This window comes from Heptranchias perlo, chromosome 9 (genome assembly GCF_035084215.1).
Source record: "Heptranchias perlo isolate sHepPer1 chromosome 9, sHepPer1.hap1, whole genome shotgun sequence".
NCBI classification, from domain to species: Eukaryota; Metazoa; Chordata; class Chondrichthyes; order Hexanchiformes; family Hexanchidae; genus Heptranchias; species Heptranchias perlo.
Genome location: NC_090333.1, coordinates 54,064,308 through 54,084,935, shown reverse-complemented (window position 1 = coordinate 54,084,935; position 20,628 = coordinate 54,064,308). Strand labels below are relative to the sequence as shown.

Below are 20,628 nucleotides of genomic sequence, written 5' to 3'. Positions count from 1 at the left end.
TCTCCTCATACCATCCCCTTTCTATCTTTCTCCCCGTGTCACTCCCCCCATCTTCCCAGTTTCAGCAAGTACACTGTGCATAATTTCCCTGGATATATCAGTAGACTGTTTCTCTATGTCTCCAACAAAATTTATTTTTGTTTTTCAAAATTATTTGAAGAAAAGCTAGAAGATACATTTCAAAAACTTTTTTCAGGTAAAATTTATCTTGAGTTTTTTGGTGAGAGAAGAAATTGACACATTGTACTGATTACACACCTATTGTAGGTTTTGTTGCTATTCAATCATAAATACTGTACATAGGAACAGGAGTAGGCCATTCAGCCCCTTGAGCCTGCTCTGCCATTTATAAGATCATGGCTGATCTGTCCTCCAACTCCATATACCTGCCTTTGGCCCATATCCCTTAATACCTTTGGTTGGCAAAAAGCTATCTATCTCAGATTTAAATTTAGCAATTGAGCTAGCATCAATTGTCATTTGCGGAAGAGAGTTCCAAACTTCTACCACCCTTTGTGTGTAGAAATGTTTTCTAATCTCACTCCTGTAAGGTAGTCTGGCTCTAACTTTTAGACCGTGCCCCTAGTCCTAGAATCCCCAACCAGCGGAAATAGTTTCTCTCTATCCACCCTATCTGTTCCCCTTAATATCTTATAAACTTCGATCAAATCACCCCTTAACCTTCTAAACTCTAGAGAATACAACCCCAATTTGTGCAATCTCGCCTCATAACTTAACCCTTGAAGTCCTGGTATCATTTTAGTAAACCTACGTTGCACTCCCTCCAAGGCCAATATGTCCTTCCGAAGGTGCAGTGCCCAGAACTGCTCACAGTACTCCAGGTGCGGCCTAACCAGGGTTTTGTATAGCTGCAGCATAACTTCTGCCCCCTGTATAAACCAGAAATTTTATTTTGCCAAGAGACAGACTGTGCCATTTCACATTCTGATTTGATTTTATATAAAAAAAAAGTTAAAACAAACAGAGCCTCCAGTGACCTCTTTATTATTGCCTGTGTTTTATTGATAGAAAAGGTAAACATTCTAATTACTGTCACTTAGAAGACACACACATAGAGGGAAATACACAGTTATACTTCCAGGAGCCAGTTACAAAACACCAAGTTAAATATTTGCTGAGATTGTTTAGGAAGTTACAAAGCAGTGCCACCCCCACCTACTGCTGTCAGGTTGATGCCCTCTGCCTCCCCATCACTGCTGACAAACACCAGGAATCCACCAGTGATCTAAAACCCATATTTCACCTCCAGTTCTGGCATACCTCAGCCTCCCTCTTTATAATTCTGCCAGGCCCCAGATTCCACCTCCACAGTGATGCCAGACCAAAGGATTACCCCTCATGCTGCCAAACCCCAGCTGCATCATTAAACTCCAGGACCCCTAATTCAGTGCTGCCAGAGCTCAGGATCACTCCCCCAGGACCATCCCAACCGTTATCAAAGCACAGGACTGACCCCTGTGCAACTAATTCCACTCTCACTACCTTCTGCTAAATACCAGGTATCTAACTCCAGTTGGTACATCTTGCATACTGTCTTGTTATTTAAACATAGGTAAAGGAATATATATTATAAAATAAAGATCACTCATTTAAGATTTTCACACAATGAACAAAATTGTGGAATTTGATCCCCAAAGCGCCAGTAAAAATCCCAGAATCCCAGTAATTAAAGATGTAATTTGATTTACTCAGTCACTGAATCAGTGGCCCTGATGTTATCCCCATATGGCATAAACGCTCCTATTATAAAGTAGTCTATTCTTTGACTCATTGAGAAATGCCATGGGAGATCTGCTAGTCATCTAAATAATTGTTGCATGTGTAATATAAATATAAAATATTGGATAGAATTGTTGGTTTTGTTCTGCTAATGCAAAAAGATGGTATTGGTCATTATAATTCCTGTTAGCTTAAGAAGCGAGGCAAAATCCATACATTGCATTTCATGGTTGCAAAAACTAAACATTATGTATATACACTGATGTGGTCACATAGCAATAAAAATGCTGGCTTTGGTGGAGAACCCTGCTATTTTGGATTCCATTCAGTTTCTTCCCAGTTGATGTTGCACTGCTCTCAGCTTGAGATACTTCCACTGCTATCTATTTATATAGCATCAGGAATGCATTGCATTTATCTGACTGGGCATGAAATCAAGTGTAATAGTGGAAAGTGCTGGATCACTTTTGCCACATGTCTCCCTTTTTAAATATAGAATTCATACTTTGAATTCTGTTAAGTGCTATGTTTTACTTCATTTCTAATTTTGAAGAAAGGAATTTATTACTTCAGTTAGTCCATCTCAGGTCCAGGTCCAGTTCAGTGACATGATAGTTAGCCAGCCTTGTTAGTCAATGGACCATGCGGTCTGGTTGCAGGTAAGTGGGAACAAGGCGGTACAGTTTACGCAACTCTGCCCATGGATTTAAATTGTGGCCCTGGAGGCACGATAGAAGTGTTGTTATATTTGATCTTTTAAAAATTATTGTTAATTGCCGATTGTTGGCGATAGACTCATTATTCCTGTGATTCTGACACCAATTAAGTCTCTGTCGTTGCTTTATGGGGAACCCTAAGGTATGTAAATTAGTTCAGTCAAAAACTTTACTGGTGATAGTTCAAATATTTTGAAAATTAAATTTGTTTAAGCTAATCCAGAAAAGAAATTCTGCCAGTGAGGTTTCTGATAATATCTGTTCTCTTGCTTTCCCAAAGTGTTACGTTGGTTTAATACCGCATCAGTGAAAGGAGTGGTGCCCTAATACTAAAAAAAGAACCAACCCTCTGTCATCCAGCAATGAATGTATATAATGTGATGTTTTTTAAAGGGACACTACATATCTAAAGGGAGTTGTATGGCACTATTAACATATAGGGTTTGATGGATTTACTACTTAGGTCTTTAAATGTTCCCCAAAAATGAGCTGAACTCAAGTCCTTATTTTTTTTTCTCCAACGTTTATTGTTTTTTTTTTACCTGCTTTGCTGTTTTACAAAACTTGGCTATACTTTGCCCATTTGAAATAAGTGGAAACAAAATCAGAAGTGAAAATGTCACATTTTTTGAAGTAGACAATATATATGCAAGTATTAGAAACCAGTGCAACATTTACTTTTCTTGTCAATTAGTGCTGTTAAAACCCCGGCCTTATATTGTAATACTGAACCCTTTTGCATGATGTGAAAATTCAGCATCCTTAATAGTAGTTTGTAAGGAGTTAATTGCTCGTGCAAGCAGAATATACAGACTTCCAAGAAATTGATAGAGGGAGAAAATTGAACATGAGAGTAAACTAGCAAGAAATATAAAAACAGATTGTAAGACCTTCTACAATTATGTAAAAGGGAAAAGATTAGCAAAAGTAAACGTGGGGACCCTTAGAGGCAGGGACAGGAGAAATTATAATGGGCAATAAGGAAATAGCAGAGACGTTAATCAAATATTTTGTATCTGTCTTCACAGTAGAAGACACAAAAAAAAAAATACCGAAAATAGTGGGGAACCAAGGGTCTAATGAGAGTGAGGAATTTAAAGTAATTAAAATTAGTAAAGAAAAAGTACCGGAGAACATGAGAAATAGGAGCAGGAGTAGGCCATCTGGCCCCCTGAGCCTGCTTCGCCATTCAACAAGATCATGGCTGATCTTCTACCTCAATGCCATCTTCCTGCACTATCCCCATATCCCTTGATGCCTTTAATATCTAGAAATCTGTCGATCTCTGTTTTGAATGTACTCAATGACGGAACCTCTGGGGTAGAGAATTCCAAAGATTCTCCATCCTGAGTGAAGAAATTTCCTAAATGGCCTACCCCTTATTCTGAGACTGTGACCCCTGGTTCTAAACTCCCCAGCCAGGGGAGACATCCTCCCTGCATCTACCGTGTCGAGCCCTGTAAGAATTTTGTTTGTTTCAATGAGATCACCTCTCATTCTTCTAAACTCCAGAGAATACAGGCCTAGTCTACTCAGTCTCTCCTCATTCGACAATCCCACCATCCCAGGAATCAGTCTGGTGAACCTTTGTTGCGCTCCCTCTATGGCAAGTATATCCTTTAGGTAAGGAGACCAAAATTGTACACAGCACTCCAGGTGCAGGCTCACCAAGGCCCTATATAATTGCAGTAAGACATCTTTATTCCTGTACTCACATCCTCTTGCAATAAAGGCCAGCATACCATTTGCCTTCCTAATTTCTTGCTGCACCTGCATGTTAGCTTTCAGTGAGTCATGTACAAGGACACCCAGGTCTCTTTGAACATCAACATTTCCCAATCTCTCACCATTTAAAAAATACTCTGCATTTCTGTTTTTCCTACCAAAGTGGATAACTTCACATTTTTCCCCATTATATTCCATCTGCCATGTTCTTGCCCACTCACTTAGCCTGTCTGTATCCCCTTGAAGCCTCTTTGCATCCTCCTCACAACTCACATTCCCACCTAGTTTTGTCTCATCAGCAAACTTGGAAATATTACATTTGGTCCCCTCATCCAAATCATTGATACAGATTGTGAATAGCTGGGGCCCAAGTAACGATCCCTGTGGTACCCCACTAGTCACAGTGTGCCAACCTGAAAAAGACCCGTTTATTCCTACTCTCTGTTTTCTGTCTGTTAACCAATTCTCAATCCATGCCAGTATATTACCCCCAATTCCATGTGCTCAAACTTTGTTCACCAACTTCCTGTGTGGGACCTTATAGAAAGCCTTCTGAAAATCCAAATACACCACATCCACTGGTTTCCTCTTATCTATTCTACTAGTTACATCCTCAAAGAACTCCAATAGGTTTGTTGAACATGATTTCCCTTTCATAAATCCATGTTGACTGCCAAATCTATTATTTTCTAAGTGTCCTGTTATCACATCCTTCGTAATAAATTCTAGCATTTTCCCTACTACTGATGTCAGGCTAACATGCCTGTAGTTCCCTGTTTTCTCTCTCTAATATCTCCTTTCTTAAATGGTGGGGTTACATTTGCTATCTTCCAATCTGCAGGAACCATTCCAGAATCTACAGAATTTTGGAAGATGACAACCAATGCATCCTCTATGTCGATAGCCACCTCTTTCAAAATCCTGGGATGTAGATCATCAGGTCGTTGGGATTTATCAACTTTCAGTCCCATTAATTTCTCTAGTACTGTTTTTTGACTCATACTAATTTCTTTCAGTTCCTCATTCTCGCCAGACCCTTGGTTCTCCAGTATTTCTGGGAGGTTTTTTGTGTCGTCTTCCATGAAGACAGACACAAAGGGCCCGATATTACCAGGGTGGCAGGTTCGCGCCCGGTGAAATCAGTCTGCCCCGAACGCAATCGCAGGCTAATTGGATCCACTTACCTCTTGTTCCGGGTGGTCTGCGCTTGTGCAGTAAGATCTGTCAGCTGGAGGAGCTCTATTTAAAGGGGCAGTCCTCCACTGACTGATGCTGCAAGAAATAGGAAAATTTACAGCATGGAGCAGCCCAGGGGGAAGGCTGCTCCCAGGTTTAATGATGCCTCACTCCAGGTTTCATTGGATGGGGTGAGGAGGAGGAGGGGGAGGACAGAGATCTCCCCCCCCCCCCCCCCCCCCCCCCCCCGCGGGCGGGAAGAAGCGGCCTGCCTCTGCCACCAAGAAGGCCTGGCTCGAGGTGGCAGAGGAGGTCACCTGCACCACCAACATATCGCCCACCTGCATACAGTGCAGGAGGCGCTGCAATGACCTAAGTAGGTCAGCCAAAGTGAGTACACTTATTCCCCTGCACTCCGTCTGCCATATCACCGCCCCCACCCCACATCTCCTTCTGCACTGCCAACACTACTGTCACATCACCCCTCACACCCACTCAAACCTCATCCTCATCTTACCTGCACTTACTCACCTCGCCAGTACTCATCCGGCCACTACCACTCAACCCAATCCTCATACAATCTCATGGCTCTACCTCATACTCACCCTCTCATGCATCTCTTTCACAGTCAGCCTCACTCAACCTGCCATTACCTGTGCTGCAGCCACAGGGCATGCATCACATATGTGCAGTAGGCAGCGTAAGGCAAATGTGTCGTGAGCATGAAGGGGATGCACAAGGGTGTTTGAGGGTTTGTCATGGTTGTTACTTATATTGAATTTCTGACCAACTCACATTACATATTATATTGGCACCACTACTGCCACGTCTTTGCAAATCTTGTCTGGTTTGTGCAATAATGCCCTTTCCTGAGGATCACAATGAAGACCCACAACTGATTCACCCATTGTGTCACTGCAGAGTGGGTGTAGGTGTATTTGCAGGGCTCTTTTGCGCAGACGACTGAGAGACGTCGGCGATGTCCCGGTGGCACCCTGGAAGGATGCGGAGGAGAAGTTGTCGAGGGCAGTGGTGACTTTGACAGCGACAGGTTAGTAGATGGTGCTCGGGCCAGCCGGGAGCAGCTCAGCATGAAGGAGGTTGCAGATGTCCACGACTACATGTCGAGCGACTCTGAGCCTCCGTGTGCACTGCTGCTCAGAGAGGTCGAGGAAGCTGAGCCTGGGTCTGTGGACCCTGTGGCGAGGGTAGTGCCCTCTGCGACGCATCTCTCTGTGAAGTTGCCCTCCCTCCTGCTGTGCAGGTGGATGTGTCACAGCACTGTGTTGTGGAGCTCCACATGTCAGAGGTGGACGGCTTGGCCGCGAGGCTGGTGATGCTGGTCGCCCTCCGAGGAGGTCATGACTGCAGCAATGGCGGCCCCCATCTGGAAGATGTACATCTGAGGGGGTCCACAAGGTAGGTACATGCCTCTGGACACCGGGGTAAGTGTGCAAGTTTGTGAATTTTATTGTTAGGAGGAGGGTGGTGGAGGCCAAACTTTGTCCAAAGTGACAGAGTGGCCTCCTGCAATGAGTGAGGGTCTCCCCCCTGCCCCCCCCCCCCCCACCTTTCAAATGGACCTTTGCAGCTGCCACAGGCTGATGGCTGCAACACGTCCATTTGAACTGGGGTGTTTCCCCCAATACGGGAAACAGTCCCAGTTGTATGTAAAATCCCAACCCTCCTAAAATATCTAGTTAATCAGGTCTGTAAACGACCTGAAATACCAAAATAAATTGCTTAAGTGGCACCCCGCCGGCTTTAATTGCCGGTGGGAGTCCCACATGCGGGGGCTGCGCGCGCATGTCAGCGCGTCTGTGGGAAACCCGGAAGTGGGCGGGTTGGACCCGGGCTCCTGACCCGCCCCGGGAATCCCCGATTTTCGGAGCCCCCCCGGCACAAACGCACCCGATCGCGGGTGCTAAAATCGACCCAAAAGTATTTGTTTCATTTCTCTGTCATTTCCTTATTCCTCATTATAAATTCTCCCGTGTCTGTCTGTAAGGGACCCACGTTTGCCTTCGCTAGTCTTTTCCTTTTTGCATACCTATAGAAGCTGTTACAGTCCGTTTTTATTTTTCTCACTAGTTTACACACTCATTCTATTTTCCCTTTCTTCATCAATTTCTTGGTCCTCCTTTGCTGAATTCTAAAATGCTCTCAATCCTCAGGCTTACTGTTTTTTCTGGCAACTTTATGTGCCTCTTCCTTTGATTTAATACCATCTTTAATTTCTCTTGTTAGACATGGTTGGACCACTTTTCATGTTAGGCTTTTGTGCCTTAAAGGAAGATATATATTTGTTGCAAATTATGTATTAATTCTTTAAATACTAGTCATTGCCTGTCTACCGTCATACCTTTCAATGTAGTTCCCCAATCAGCCACAGCCAACTTGTGCCTCATACATTCGTAGTTTTCTTTGTTTAGATTTAAGACCCTAGTTTTGGATTGAACTACATCACTTTCAAACTTAATGAAGAATTCTATCATATTATGGTCACTCTTCCCTAAGGGCTCCTTTACAACAAGATTATTAATTAACCCTTTCTCATTGCACAAAACTAGATCTAAAATAGCCTGTTCCCTAGTTAGTTCCTCAACATACTGATCTGGAAAACCATCTCATATACATTCCAGGAATTCGTCCTCCACAGTATTAGTGCTAATTTGGTTTGCCCAATCTGTATGTAGATTAAAGACCCCCATGACTTCTGTATTACCCTTGTTCCATGCGCTTCTAATTTCCTGCTTTATACCGTGGCCTACATTACCACTATTGTTTGGTGGCCTATTAAAAAAAACTCCCACTAATGTTTTCTGCCCCTTGCTGTTTCTTCGCTCCACTCAAACTGAAATGAATGGGACTAAAAGCCGACAAATCCCCTGAACCTGATGCTGCATCCTAGGGTTTTAAAAGAGGTGATGTGGAGATGCCGGTGATGGACTGGGGTTGACAATTGTAAACAATTTTACAACACCAAGTTATAGTCCAACAATTTTATTTGAAATTCACAAGCTTTCGGAGGCTTCCTCCTTCCTCAGGTGAATGTGGAAATTCACAAGCTTTCGGAGGCTTCCTCCTTCCTCAGGTGAATCACCAGAGGAAGGAGGAAGCCTCCGAAAGCTTGTGAATTTCAAATAAAATTGTTGGACTATAACTTGGTGTTGTAAAATTGTTTACAATTTAAAAGAGGTGACTGCAGATATAGTGGATTCATTAGTTTTTATCTTCAAGAATTCCCTAGATTCTAGAACGGTTCCTGTGAATTGGAAGGTAGCAAATGTAACTCCGCTATTCAAGAAAGGAGAGAGAGAGAAAACAGGGAACTACAAGCCAGTTAGCCCGACATCAGTAGTAGGGAAAATGCTAGAATCTATTATTAAGGACGTAGAAACAGAGCACTTAGAAAATCATAATATGATTAGGCAGTGTCAGCATAGTTTTATGAAAGGGAAACAGTGGTTTGACAAATCTATTAGGGTTTTTTGAGGGTGCAACCAGCAGGGTAGATAAGAGGGAATTGAACCAGTGGATGTTGTATATTTGGATTTTCAAAAGGCATTCGATAAGGTGCCACACAAGAGGTTGTTACACAAGATTAGGGCTTATGGGATTGGGGGTGATATATTAGCATGGATTAAGGATTGGTTAATGGACAGAAAACAAGGAGTAGGAATAAACAGGTCATTTTCGGGTTGGCAGGTTGTAACTAGTGGGGTGCCACATTACTGCTTGAGCCTCAGCTGTTTACAATCTATATTAATGACTTAGATGAGGGGACCGAGTAATGTATCCAAGTTTGCTGACGATACAAAGCTAGGTGGGAAAATAAGCTGTGAGGAGGATGCAAAGAGGCTGCAAAGGCACATAGACAGGTTAAGTGAATGGGCTAGAAGGTGGCAGATGGAGTATAATGTGAGGAAATGTGAAATTAGCCAATTTGGTAAGAAGAATAGAAAAGCAGAATATATTTTTAAAAGGTGAGAAACTAAGAAATGTTGATCGTCAGAGGGATTTGGGTGTCCTTGCATACGAATCACAGAAAGTTAACATGCAGGTACAGCAAGCAATTAGGAAGGCAAATAGTATGTTAGCCTTTATTGCAAGGGGGCTGGAGTATAAGAGGAAGGAGGTCTTGCTGCAATTACATAGGGCTCTGGTGAGACCACACCTGGAGTACTGTGTATAGTTTTGGTCTCCTTACCTAAGGAAGGACATACTTGTCTTAGAGGGGGTGCAACAAAGGTTCATTAGATTGATTCCTATGAGGAGAGGTTGAGTAGAATGAGCCTATATTCTCTGGAGTTTAGAAGAATGACAGGTGATCTCATTGAAATGTAGAAAATTCTTAGAGGGCTTGACAGGTTAGATGCTGAGAGGCTGTTTCTCCTGGCTGGAAAGTCTAGAACTAGGGGGCATCGTCTCAAGATAAGGGGTCAACCATTTAGGACCGAGATGAGGAAAAATTTCTTCACTGAGGGTTGTGAATCTTTGGAATTCTCTACCCCAGAGGGCTGTGGATGCTCAGTCGTTGAGTATATTCAAGACTGAGATCGATGGATATTTGGACTCTAAGGGAATCAAGGGATATGGGGATAGCGCAAGAAGGCGAAGTTGAGGTAGAAGATCAGCCATGATCGTATTGAATGGTGGAACAGGCTCGAGGGGCCATATGGCCTACTCCTGCTCCTATTTCTTATGTTCTTCAGTGCAGCACTTGAATAGGAATGTTCATATATCAGACTATACATTCCAAACAAAGGTTAGAAGTGCATTTTAATGTTTTTTGAGCTCAGGATGGTAACATCGCATTATGTGAACCTCAATGAGATTGTGGCAGCTGTTTTCTGAAATTATAGTTCCAGATTTTAATATTTTTGATGCTACAAACTAGATATTGTGCATAATTTTTGAAGAATATTTTCTGCATATGTTGCTTTATGCCTTGTTAAGCACCCTCCTTACACTGATCTCCTTTGCAATTGAAAGAAAGAAAAGAAAAAGCTTGCATTTATAAAGTGCCTTACACAACCTCAGGACTTCCCAAAGTGTTTGACGGCCAATGAAGTGCTTTTGAAGTGTTGTCTCTGCTGTATTGTGTTGTATGTGTGCGATCCATAGTATCTTTCTGTATAATTAAATTTGTTTAAAGCTGAGTGGGTACTACTTTTTCCCAGTTTAACCTAAATAAAATTGGTATTTTTCAGGTTGCATGAGTAGAACTGTAGGAGAGATTGGCATGAATGTGATGGTATACAACTTGTTATATGTGGGAATTCCTTAGAGACTAGTAAATGTCCATCAGCTAAGCCACCTAAACATATTGTGTTTCTTAGCTTCCACTTCAGATAACCAGGATTTTTAAAGTTAAACAACGCATCCTCTATGAAAAAAATCTACTCCGATGTATTATGGAGTTAATCAAGCTTTTGGTACTGAAATCTTGTTTTGTATGCTCATACTTTTGCCCTCTACTATTTGAAGTTGAGTTCAAGTAAAATTTTTAAATTCGTTCATGGGATGTGGGCATCGCTGGCAAGGCCAGCATTTATTGCCCATCCCTAATTCCCCTTGAGAAGGTGGTGGTGAGCCGCCTTCTTGAACTGCTGCAGTCTGTGTGCCAGAGGTGGAGAGCGTAGGAACATGAGTAGGCCATTTAGCCACTCGAACCTATTCCGCCATTCAGTAAGATCAAGGCTGATCTGAGACCTAACTCCGTATACCTGCCTTAGACCCACATTCCTTAATACCTTTGGTTAACAAAAATCTATCAATCTCAGATTTAAAAATTAACAATTGAGCTAGCATCAATTGCCATTGGTGGAAGAGAGTTCCAAACTTCTACCACCCTTCGCGTGTCGAAGTGTTTCCTAACTTCACTCCTGAAAGTCCTGGCTCTAATTTTTAGGCTATGTCCCCTAGACCTAGACTTCCCAACCAACGGAAATAGTTTCTCTCTATCTACCCTATCAGTTTCCCTTAATATCTTGAAAACTTTGATCAAATCACCCCTTTATCTCCTAAATTCCAGGGAATACAACCCTAGTTTGTGCAATCTCGTAATTTAACCCTTGGAGTCCAGGTATCATTCTAGTAAATCCCTTGAAGACCAATATATCCTTCCTAAGGTGCAGAGTCCAGAACTGAACACAGTAGTCCAGTGTGGTCTAACCAGGGCTTTGTATAGCTGTAGCAAAACTTCTACCTCCTTGTATTCTAGTCCTCTAGATATAAAGGCCAGCATTCCAATAGCCTTTTTGATTATTTTCTGCAGCTGTCCATGACATTTTAATGATCTATGTACATGGACCCCTAAGTCTCTTTGGACCTCCACTGTTTCGAGCTTTTCACCATTTAGAAAGTACTCTGATCTATCCTTTTTAGGTCCCAAGTGGATGACCTCACACTTGCCTACATTGAAATTCATTTGCCACAGTTTTGCCCATTCACTTAATCTATTAATATCTCTCTGTGTAATTTTATGCTTCCATCTGCACTTCTTACATTGCTGTTTATCTTTGTGTCGTCTGCAAACTTGGATATGTGGCTCTCTATCCCATCATCTGAGTTGTTAATAAATACAGTGAGTAGTTGAGGCCCCAACACAGACCCCTGTGGGACACCAATAGTTACATCCTGCCAATTTGAGTACCTGCCCATTATCCCTACTCTCTGCCTCCTGCCACTCACCTAATTTTCTAATCAGGTCAATAATTTGGGACTTTATATGGACTTCCAGAAGGCATTTGGTAAACATCATCAATTGACATTCCCCCTGTCCACTACTTTAGTCACCTCCTCAAAAAATTCAATCAGGTTCATCAGGCATGACCTACCCTTTGCAAATCCATGCAGGGTTTGGTGCTGTGAATATACAAACCATAGTTCCTCAAACTGACCTGCAAAATGTTGAATAACTTGAGGAGTGGAGAGGGAAACGGGTAACAGTAAAACAACTTTTTAACAGGTTTCTGCATCTCTTGTACATCCAGCAAGAGTGCAAGGGTAAAGCCACAAACATTGCTGCAAAAGCCAGTCCTCCCATTAGGGCAACCAGGTAGAAGTGTAAAGAATTCAACAAACTTGGGCTAATTTGAAACCCAAAACGTCAAATGATTTTCACTAGTGCATATCAGGGTCACCAACTGCTACATAGACTGGTGTACATAGTGAAGAATATTTTTATATATGGGAAACTTGTTTTGGAGCAGGAAGCCTCTCCTGTATATCTTACTGGTTGACTTTTTATTAATAAGTCCTATAATCTCTCATTATTATCACCACCAGTTCTTTTGTTTCTTTCACACAGTAGGTATTGTATTATCTTTGTTTTACCCAGTAGTAATGGGCATGTGTGAAGTTACCCAGCTTTATCTGATCTGTTAACTGTTTCCTACTGTCCTGCTCAGATGTCCTAGCTAGTGAAAATATCTGAAAATGTTAGAGGTCTGATTTTGACTGGTGTGGCTGTGTTCATTCATTCCATTATATGAACGTTGTAATAAATTAATTTGGAGCAGTAGATATTACAGATATTTCACCGCATTTGATTTTGTAACATATTTGAATTACTTTTCCTTTTTTTTCATGTAGATGCCAAACCGATCTCGACTGGAGAGGCCTTCTGAGCTGATTACCTCTTCTTCCTTATTGTCCTTGCCGCCTTTTTCACTCAATCAGGTATGTTTAGTAAAATCAAAACCCATTTCTAGAAATTAGCAAATGCTTTTTAAGTTCTATTATCATTATGATCATATTTATAATAACGTTGATGTATCCTTACAATTGGAACATAGGAAAGGCCACAAGAGTGCATTTAATTGTATTTATTTATTATTTAATATATGGTAATGGAATAATCTTTCAGGTATTGTAGTATTGGTTATGTAAGTCACTGTATACAGTCACCAGGTTCTCCTATGGATATAAGATATAAAGCTGAGTAAACCAAGGCAAATTCTCTGCCTCTTTTTTCTTATGTTCCTGTAAGTGATTCTATGGAAAGAAGATGCTATTGTTTCTTTGACATCTCTTCATTCAGATGAATTTTGTCTGAGATGTACACTGCAGACTTCAACATCCTTAGTTCAGTGTTCAAGTTCAGTTTTTGGTTTTAGTTTATGCTGTGGGAATTGCCTCTGTGGGCTGACTTAGAAATCGAGTTACCCAAGTGCAAACATTATATTACGAAGTCTATAATGGTCTTTTGCCTTCCTATTATTGGACTGTGTAAGAAACGTTAAGATATTTTATCCATTTTTAGATTTATTTTATTTTAATTGCTTTGTAAGTGTTAGTTTCGCTCAGTTGAAGGCAACCTTGCTTCTGAGTCAGAAGGTTCAAGCTCTACTCCAAGATTGAAGGGTGTAATCTAGGCTGGTACTTCAAACTAGTGTGAGGGACTGCTGCATTGGGAGGTGTCATTCAGATGAAATGTCAAACCAATGCCCAATTTAGGTGGATGTAAAAGATCACGTGGTATTATTTTGCAGAAGGGTAGCAAGTTCTCCTGGTGTCCTGACTAGCATTCATCCCTCATTCACCACCAAAAAAACTTAGCTAGTCATTGATCTCATTTGTTATTTTTTTTGAGACTTTGCTGTTCACAAATTGGCTGCCGAATTTACCTACAAAACAAGTGACCATACTTCAAAAGTAATTCATTGGCTGTGCAGTGATTTGGAAAGTCCTAAGAACGTGACAAATGCTATTTAAATGCATGTTCATTGCATTGAGTATTTGCACCTTCAGTATTTTTGTGTTTCTGTTGGTTACTAATGCATTATACGATCTTTAAAAAAGGGATAATTATTATCCCTGTGGCACGTTAACTGATTCACACCACACATAAGGGTACTAGTTTCAACTTTCAGTACACTCCTTGTCTGTAATAGAAGTTGCTGCTTTGCTGTAAACACAAGTTGAAAGTGTTGGGAGAAAACCCAAATTATAATCACATTACAGGATGCCACAAATAAGAACTCACCCTGTGGATTTAGTGCTTTTTTTGAAGTCAAAGTCATGTGACCACTTTGAGTGAAACAGCTGTAAAAGCAGATGACTGTTAGCACCCTCACCTGCTACCAAATTCCTGTTCTCTCCCCTCGGAGAAACCACTAGCAAAACTTCTTGAAGTGGAATAAATGCCTGGAACCCACCTTGGGCAAATGTTGCCATGTAGCTCTTGCCGGAGACCTAATTATGAATGGTAAAACCGTGTGCGCAGGTGCTATTTATTATCCTCTTTGATGTTTTACTTCAATGAAATGTAGACAGATTTTGTGATAGTTATGAAAAATACCATTGGAATAATATTTTAACTTATCAGCATGCCATTTCTAACAGTCTCATTACTTCCTTTCTGTTGCTTTCAGGAGAACTCTCAGAATAACAGCATTTTCAGTGAGGTTTATGGCAAGAATCTAGCACCAAGTGGCAAGTCGGAGAATGCCCCACCACAAGCATTCCATGAGGCCTCCTGTTACTCACTATTTGATGGAAATCCTTGGTCGCCATCTCTTCCTGCCAGCTCAGGTTGGTGCTTTTAAGTACAGTCTTTACTAATTAAAAACACTATTTATAATGAGACATTCCACCACTGAAAGTGTCTCTTTCATGATTCTGAGCAGTGGTGCATGATGTTTCAAGTGAAGTCCAGTTTTCAATAATTTTATTTTTCAGCATGAATGCACACAAATGTACCTTGATTTTTATTGGCCATCTTCCAAGCTATTTTACAAACATTTTGGTCAAAGTAATAACCGGATGTCATCAAGTTTTACATTAAATTATTTTATACAACAAATTGATCACAGCAGGTTGGACTGCAGGAATAGAGATAATTTGTTTTTATTTTTCTCCCAGCAGTGGTGGCTCAGGAGATCACCTGTATTATAAAATATTTAAGGCCACTGATTTGCAATTTTTCACAGAAAAGTGGATATAATTACACAGTGAAACCCCCAAAATAACAGTAAAATGTTTGGGAACTGGATGGCGTAGTGGGTTCTACATTGGCCTTTCACCTCTGGGACCTGGGTTCAAATCCAGCCACTAGCCCAAACTGATGGAATGACAGGCCCTTCTGTTGGAGGCATTTATTTCAACCTTGGCCGAACAATTGCAGATCCTGAAGCAAGGAACCTCACTTTCTTTTTTTCTTTCTTCACATGTGCTTCTTCAAATAATAGATCACTCAACACCAGCAAGCCAGTCTCCTCACTCCTCTAATCCCAGCAGCCTACCAAGTTCTCCTCCAACTCACAACCAGAACTCGTTCTCTGGCTTTGGACCGATTGGAACACCTGACAACAGTGAGAGGAGGCTGACTGACCGCTGGAACATGAAACGTACAGACAAGCCGGGTAGAGTACCTAATATCCTCCAAAATATTGTCATCTATCTACCTGTTTATCAGGTTATTTGGCATTATATAGAAAGAAAGACGCAACCAACACCTAAAAAATTATCTGGTCATTATCAAATTGCCGTTTGTGGGACCTTGCTGTGTGTAAATTGGCTGCTGCGTTTCCTACATTACAACAGTGACTACACTTCAAAAGTACTTCATGGGCTGTAAAGTGCTTTGGGACGTGCCGAGGTCATGAAAGGCGCTATATAAATACAAGTCTTTTCTTTCTGTTTTTCCTTTTTCTGTCTTTCTGTCTGTCTTTTTCATTCTGTCTGTCTGTCTCTCTGCCTTTCTTTCTGTCTCTCTGCCTTTCTTTCTGTCTCTCTGCGTTTCTTTCTGTCTCTCTGCCTTTCTTTCTGTCTCTCTGCCTTTCTTTCTGTCTCTCTGCCTTTCTTTCTGTCTCTCTGCCTTTCTTTCTGTCTCTCTGCCTTTCTTTCTGTCTCTCTGCCTTTCTTTCTGTCTCTGCCTTTCTTTCTGTCTCTGCCTTTCTTTCTGTCTCTGCCTTTCTTTTCTTTCTAGCTCGACCTCAGGAAGTCCCAAAGCACTTTACAGGCCATGTACTTTTGAAGTGTAGTCACTGTTGTAATGCATAGAAAAATGCTGTTAAATTATTTGGAGTGAGTTTCGGTATTCTTTGTAAAAGTCCAGAATTTATAAACAATTTCCATTGCCTGTAACATCCGTATGTTTCTTTTTAAATGGTGCATTGTGATGATATTGGAGAACTATCCTGAAAAAGTTATTGAGCCTGATGGTGTGAGAGCATATGTGGTTGAAATGGTAAAATCATTCAAGCAGTGTGAATTGTTAACTTGGGTTCCATGCATTGTCAGGCTCAGTATTTCCTCCAAATCAGATGCCCACAAATCAAACACAAATGTTTTTAAATCAACAAATAGGCAGTGAAAGCCACAGAATGTAAAAATTGATCAGAATTCTTCAATGTTTAAACAGGATATTGATAAAATGGTGTCTTTAAAAGCAAGTTACCCATTTTCCTTGACCATGGCAGTAATTAAAAATGGAATCATATCTCCCACCGCCCTGAAATACGCTTCAGTTTTTGTAATATGAGATATTAACCTGAAGCACCATCTGTTCGTTGAGCTGGATATTAAAGATTGCGTGGCACTATTTGAAGAAGAGCCAGGAGATCCCCCAGTGTCCTGGCCAGCATTCTTCCTTCGGCCACCAAAAAAACGCAGATTACTTAGTCATTCATCTCGTAGCTGTTTGTGGAATGTCACTGGTGTAGAATGACTGCCACAACGATAGTCACTGCGCTTCAAAAATTAATCCATTGCATGAAGTGCTTTGAGACATCTCAATAGGGTGCTACATAAATAGTCTTCCTTACAGGCACACCAATTTATGTAATATTTTTATAGAGTACAGAAGGTGGATGAGACAGATGTCCATAATAGAGTAATTATACTTGAACTCTGGTTGATGCCATTTTGCTTCACAGAATTTTCTTGTGTTTTTAGAGTTTCCTCTTTAGTTTAGTGGCTACTCCATTCAAGTCAAATATTAAATATAATTTACATTAAATATAACTTTTGTTTCTCAACTATCCATCACTGTTAGTACTTCTAATCTTTTTAAAATGTGCATTAAAATCGTTCCATAAGATGTATATTTAGTCTTGACCTCTTTGTTGTTGAAAAAAACACAGTAATGAGTGGATTTGGCCTGGACTATCTACCTGCCGCATCTTCCTCTTCAGACAATACCTGGCATCAGGGCAGTACTCCTAGCAACACGTGGGCTGCCCCAGACACCACACTGGATGACTCGTCCACACTGCTCATGGACAGTTTCAAGGTATGACATTTCACTAGATTCCTCCCCCTCCCCCCACCCAATTCCTATTTTGTTCCCTTACCTCTCCTGTTCTGAGGGTGATGATTTATATTGGGATGTGGTTCCACAGATGGAAACAGCCCTCTCCTAATCTCCCTAGGCACTTATTCTTAAAATTTAAACATGGATAGTTTGTGTTGGTGGCCTTGGTGACCATCACAGCCAAGTCTGATCCTATCCAGCTACCCACTTGCAGTGGAATCACTGGACAGCAACCAGGATCAGGGAGCTTGGCTGATTTTTACATTTATTTTTTCTCTTCCCTGTTACAGGGATGCTGAGGCAAGTTATAGCAGCCCTAATACAGCCCTATCTGAAATCAGCGAATCCAGGACAGAACAGGGATTAAAACTCAAGAAAATCGAATTCTGCACCACATGGTGCATTTACCCACTGAGCCATCCTGGAAGCTTTTGTTTCGCTTTTAAGAAAGGAAACAGTTGTGACCTTTAGGAAATCTTTTCTTAAAAATCTGGGATGTTATCTGGCAAGATAGTATAATGTAATTTCACTTTGGCCTTTTTGGCTACTTATAAAGCCAAGTCTCTGTGTTTTGTACAAACAACAACTAGCATTTATATAGCACCTGTAATGTAGGAAAAAGATCCCATGCTCTTCATAGAGGCATAAGGAGAAAAGGAACACAGAGCCAAAAAATGAGATATTAGAAGGGATGACCAAAAGCTTGGCTGAAGATGTGGGAGCCAATGCAGGTCAGCAAGGATAGAGATGATGGGTGAGTGAGTGGGTGGGATAGGATACAGGTAGCAGAGTTTCAGATGAGCTAAAGTTTCCAAAGGTTGGCAGGTGGATAGTCAGGCAGGAGAGCATTGAAATAATTGAGCCTAGAGGTGACAAAAGGCATTGATGAGGGTGGCAGGGGCAGGTGATGTCACAGGGGTGAAAGTAGGTGGTCTTGTGATAGAGAGGCTATGGATTTGGAGACTCTGCTCTGGGTCGAATAGGATGCCGAGACTGCGAACAGTCTGTCTCATCCTGAGACAGTAGCTGGGGAGGGGGACAGAGTTTGTGGGAGGAGTCCGAATTCAACGGCTTCAGTCTTTCCAGTATTTAGCAGGAGGAAATTGCAGCTTATCCGAAGTTGGTCAAACAGTCTGCCTGCAGAGGCTGTGGAGGGCTTGAGAGGCAGTGGAGAGGTAGAGTTTCATGTTACCAGCATGCAGTTGGAAACTCACCCCATGTCTGTGGATGATGTGAGTAAGGGGCCGCAGGTAGTTCCTTGGGGGACTCCACAGGTAACGGTACGGGAGTGGGAAGCGAAGCCCTAACTGGAGATACTCCAGCTATGATTGGATAGGTAAGAGCGGAACCAAGCGAGGGAAGTCCCACTGAACTGGACAACAGATGAGAGGCATTGGAGGGGGATGGTGCAGTCGACATGTCAACAGTTGCAGAGAGATCGAGGAGGGATATTGCACCAGGGTCACAATCATAGAGGATATCATTTATGACTTTGATTAAGATCATGAGGCAGGGGCAGAAACTTGATTGGAGAGATTCAAACTGGAAGTGGCAGGAAAGATGGTCACAAATTTGGATGGCAACAACACATTTGAGCACATTGGAGATGGGAATATAGCTTGCAAGGTCAGAGAGATCATGGGTGGCTTTCTTGAGGGAAGAGGTGATTTCAGTTTTGAATAGAGGGGAAATGGAGTCAAGGGAGCATGAGGCGGGTCTCATGGATGTGATCAACTCAGAGGGAATGAGGGAAAATGGGATAGAAACTGGAGATGCAGGTTCAGGGCTAGGGCAAGGGGGCACCTGATGGGAGGTTTGTCTTGGTAGGAAATGGGAATGGGGGGGAAAGCAGCAGAGGCAGCTGAAGGGATGGTCTCAGCCTGAGTAACAAAGAAGTTCATGATGATCTCGCATTTGTTGTTGATGAGGGTGGAGGGGGCAGTGGGTAAAGGAGACTGTTGATAGTAGAGAAAAAAAGCCGGGGGTTATCTTTGTTCTCCAGGGTGATCTTGAAATATTGGGTGGATTTGGCAATGGGGAATATGGCCCCATGGTGCTTGATGTGGTACAGCTAGATCTGGTGATGGATGGCTAAACTAGTTGTATGCCAGCTACATTGAAGTCTGTGCCCCTTGGACTTGGGGCAGAAAAGGTGGGGGTCATACTAAGGGGAATGACTGTGATAGGAAAGAGTAAAGATTTTGCTGGGGATATGAGCATCTAAGGTGAAGGTGAGGGAATGCAAGATAGTTGGGGGTTTGAAAGTACCATTGCAAATGACTTGGGTGAGAATTTTTTCCAAGGACGAATGCAGAAGGAAATGGGGTTGTAAGGGGATTTAGGGGGTGAGGAATACAAGGAAGTGGTCGGAGATGGCCTTATAAATAGCATGTAAAAGCTTTTTTTTTGTTAATATATGGGTAGGACAAATGATTTGGCTTGGCATAAATCCCACAAATTTCCATGCATCCCTCATAGTGTGATTTGCTGCCCAAGTACTACAACTTTGGATTAAACGTCCCAGAGGCGGTGAAAATTTCACACACTAACCCATACCAAACCGTTCTTCCCTACATAGAAGCAATCTGCCAAAATTCCTGATTGTTGGCTGCATGAGTATCCTAACCAAAATTTATCCCTCAACCAACAGCACCAAAACAGATTATCTGGTCATTTATGTCATTACTGTTTGTGGGACCATGCTGTGTGCAAATTGGCTACTTTATTTCCCTACATCACAACATTGGCCACACTTCAAAAAAAAGTACTTCATTGACTGTGGAAAAACTTTGGGACATCCCGAGGACATGAGATGCAAGTTTGTTCTTTCTTTCCAAGTGTAGTAAAAATAGTCTCTTTTTAATAGTTTGATTTTTTAACTTGACTCTTGAGTGCACTAGTACTTCAGGATAATCTAAGGCAGCACAAAATTAATATTGTGGGTATGGTACGATAGCATAGTGGTTATGTTACTGGACTCGTAATCTAGAGGCCTGGACTAATAATCCA

At 41.7% G+C, this 20,628-nt stretch overlaps 1 protein-coding gene across 4 annotated transcripts in view; it reads left to right on the top strand.

Annotated features, from left to right (window-relative positions):
• Nucleotides 1-20,628, top strand: part of smg7 (SMG7 nonsense mediated mRNA decay factor) — a 138,871-nt gene that overhangs the window by 115,432 nt on the left and 2,811 nt on the right. For all 4 annotated transcript variants that reach the window (XM_067990465.1, XM_067990467.1, XM_067990464.1 and 1 more), the window contains 4 exons: nucleotides 12,957-13,043; nucleotides 14,738-14,897; nucleotides 15,554-15,727; nucleotides 17,450-17,598. In XM_067990465.1, coding sequence (XP_067846566.1) covers nucleotides 12,957-13,043; nucleotides 14,738-14,897; nucleotides 15,554-15,727; nucleotides 17,450-17,598 — 570 coding nt within the window. The remainder of the gene's footprint in view (nucleotides 1-12,956; nucleotides 13,044-14,737; nucleotides 14,898-15,553; nucleotides 15,728-17,449; nucleotides 17,599-20,628) is intronic.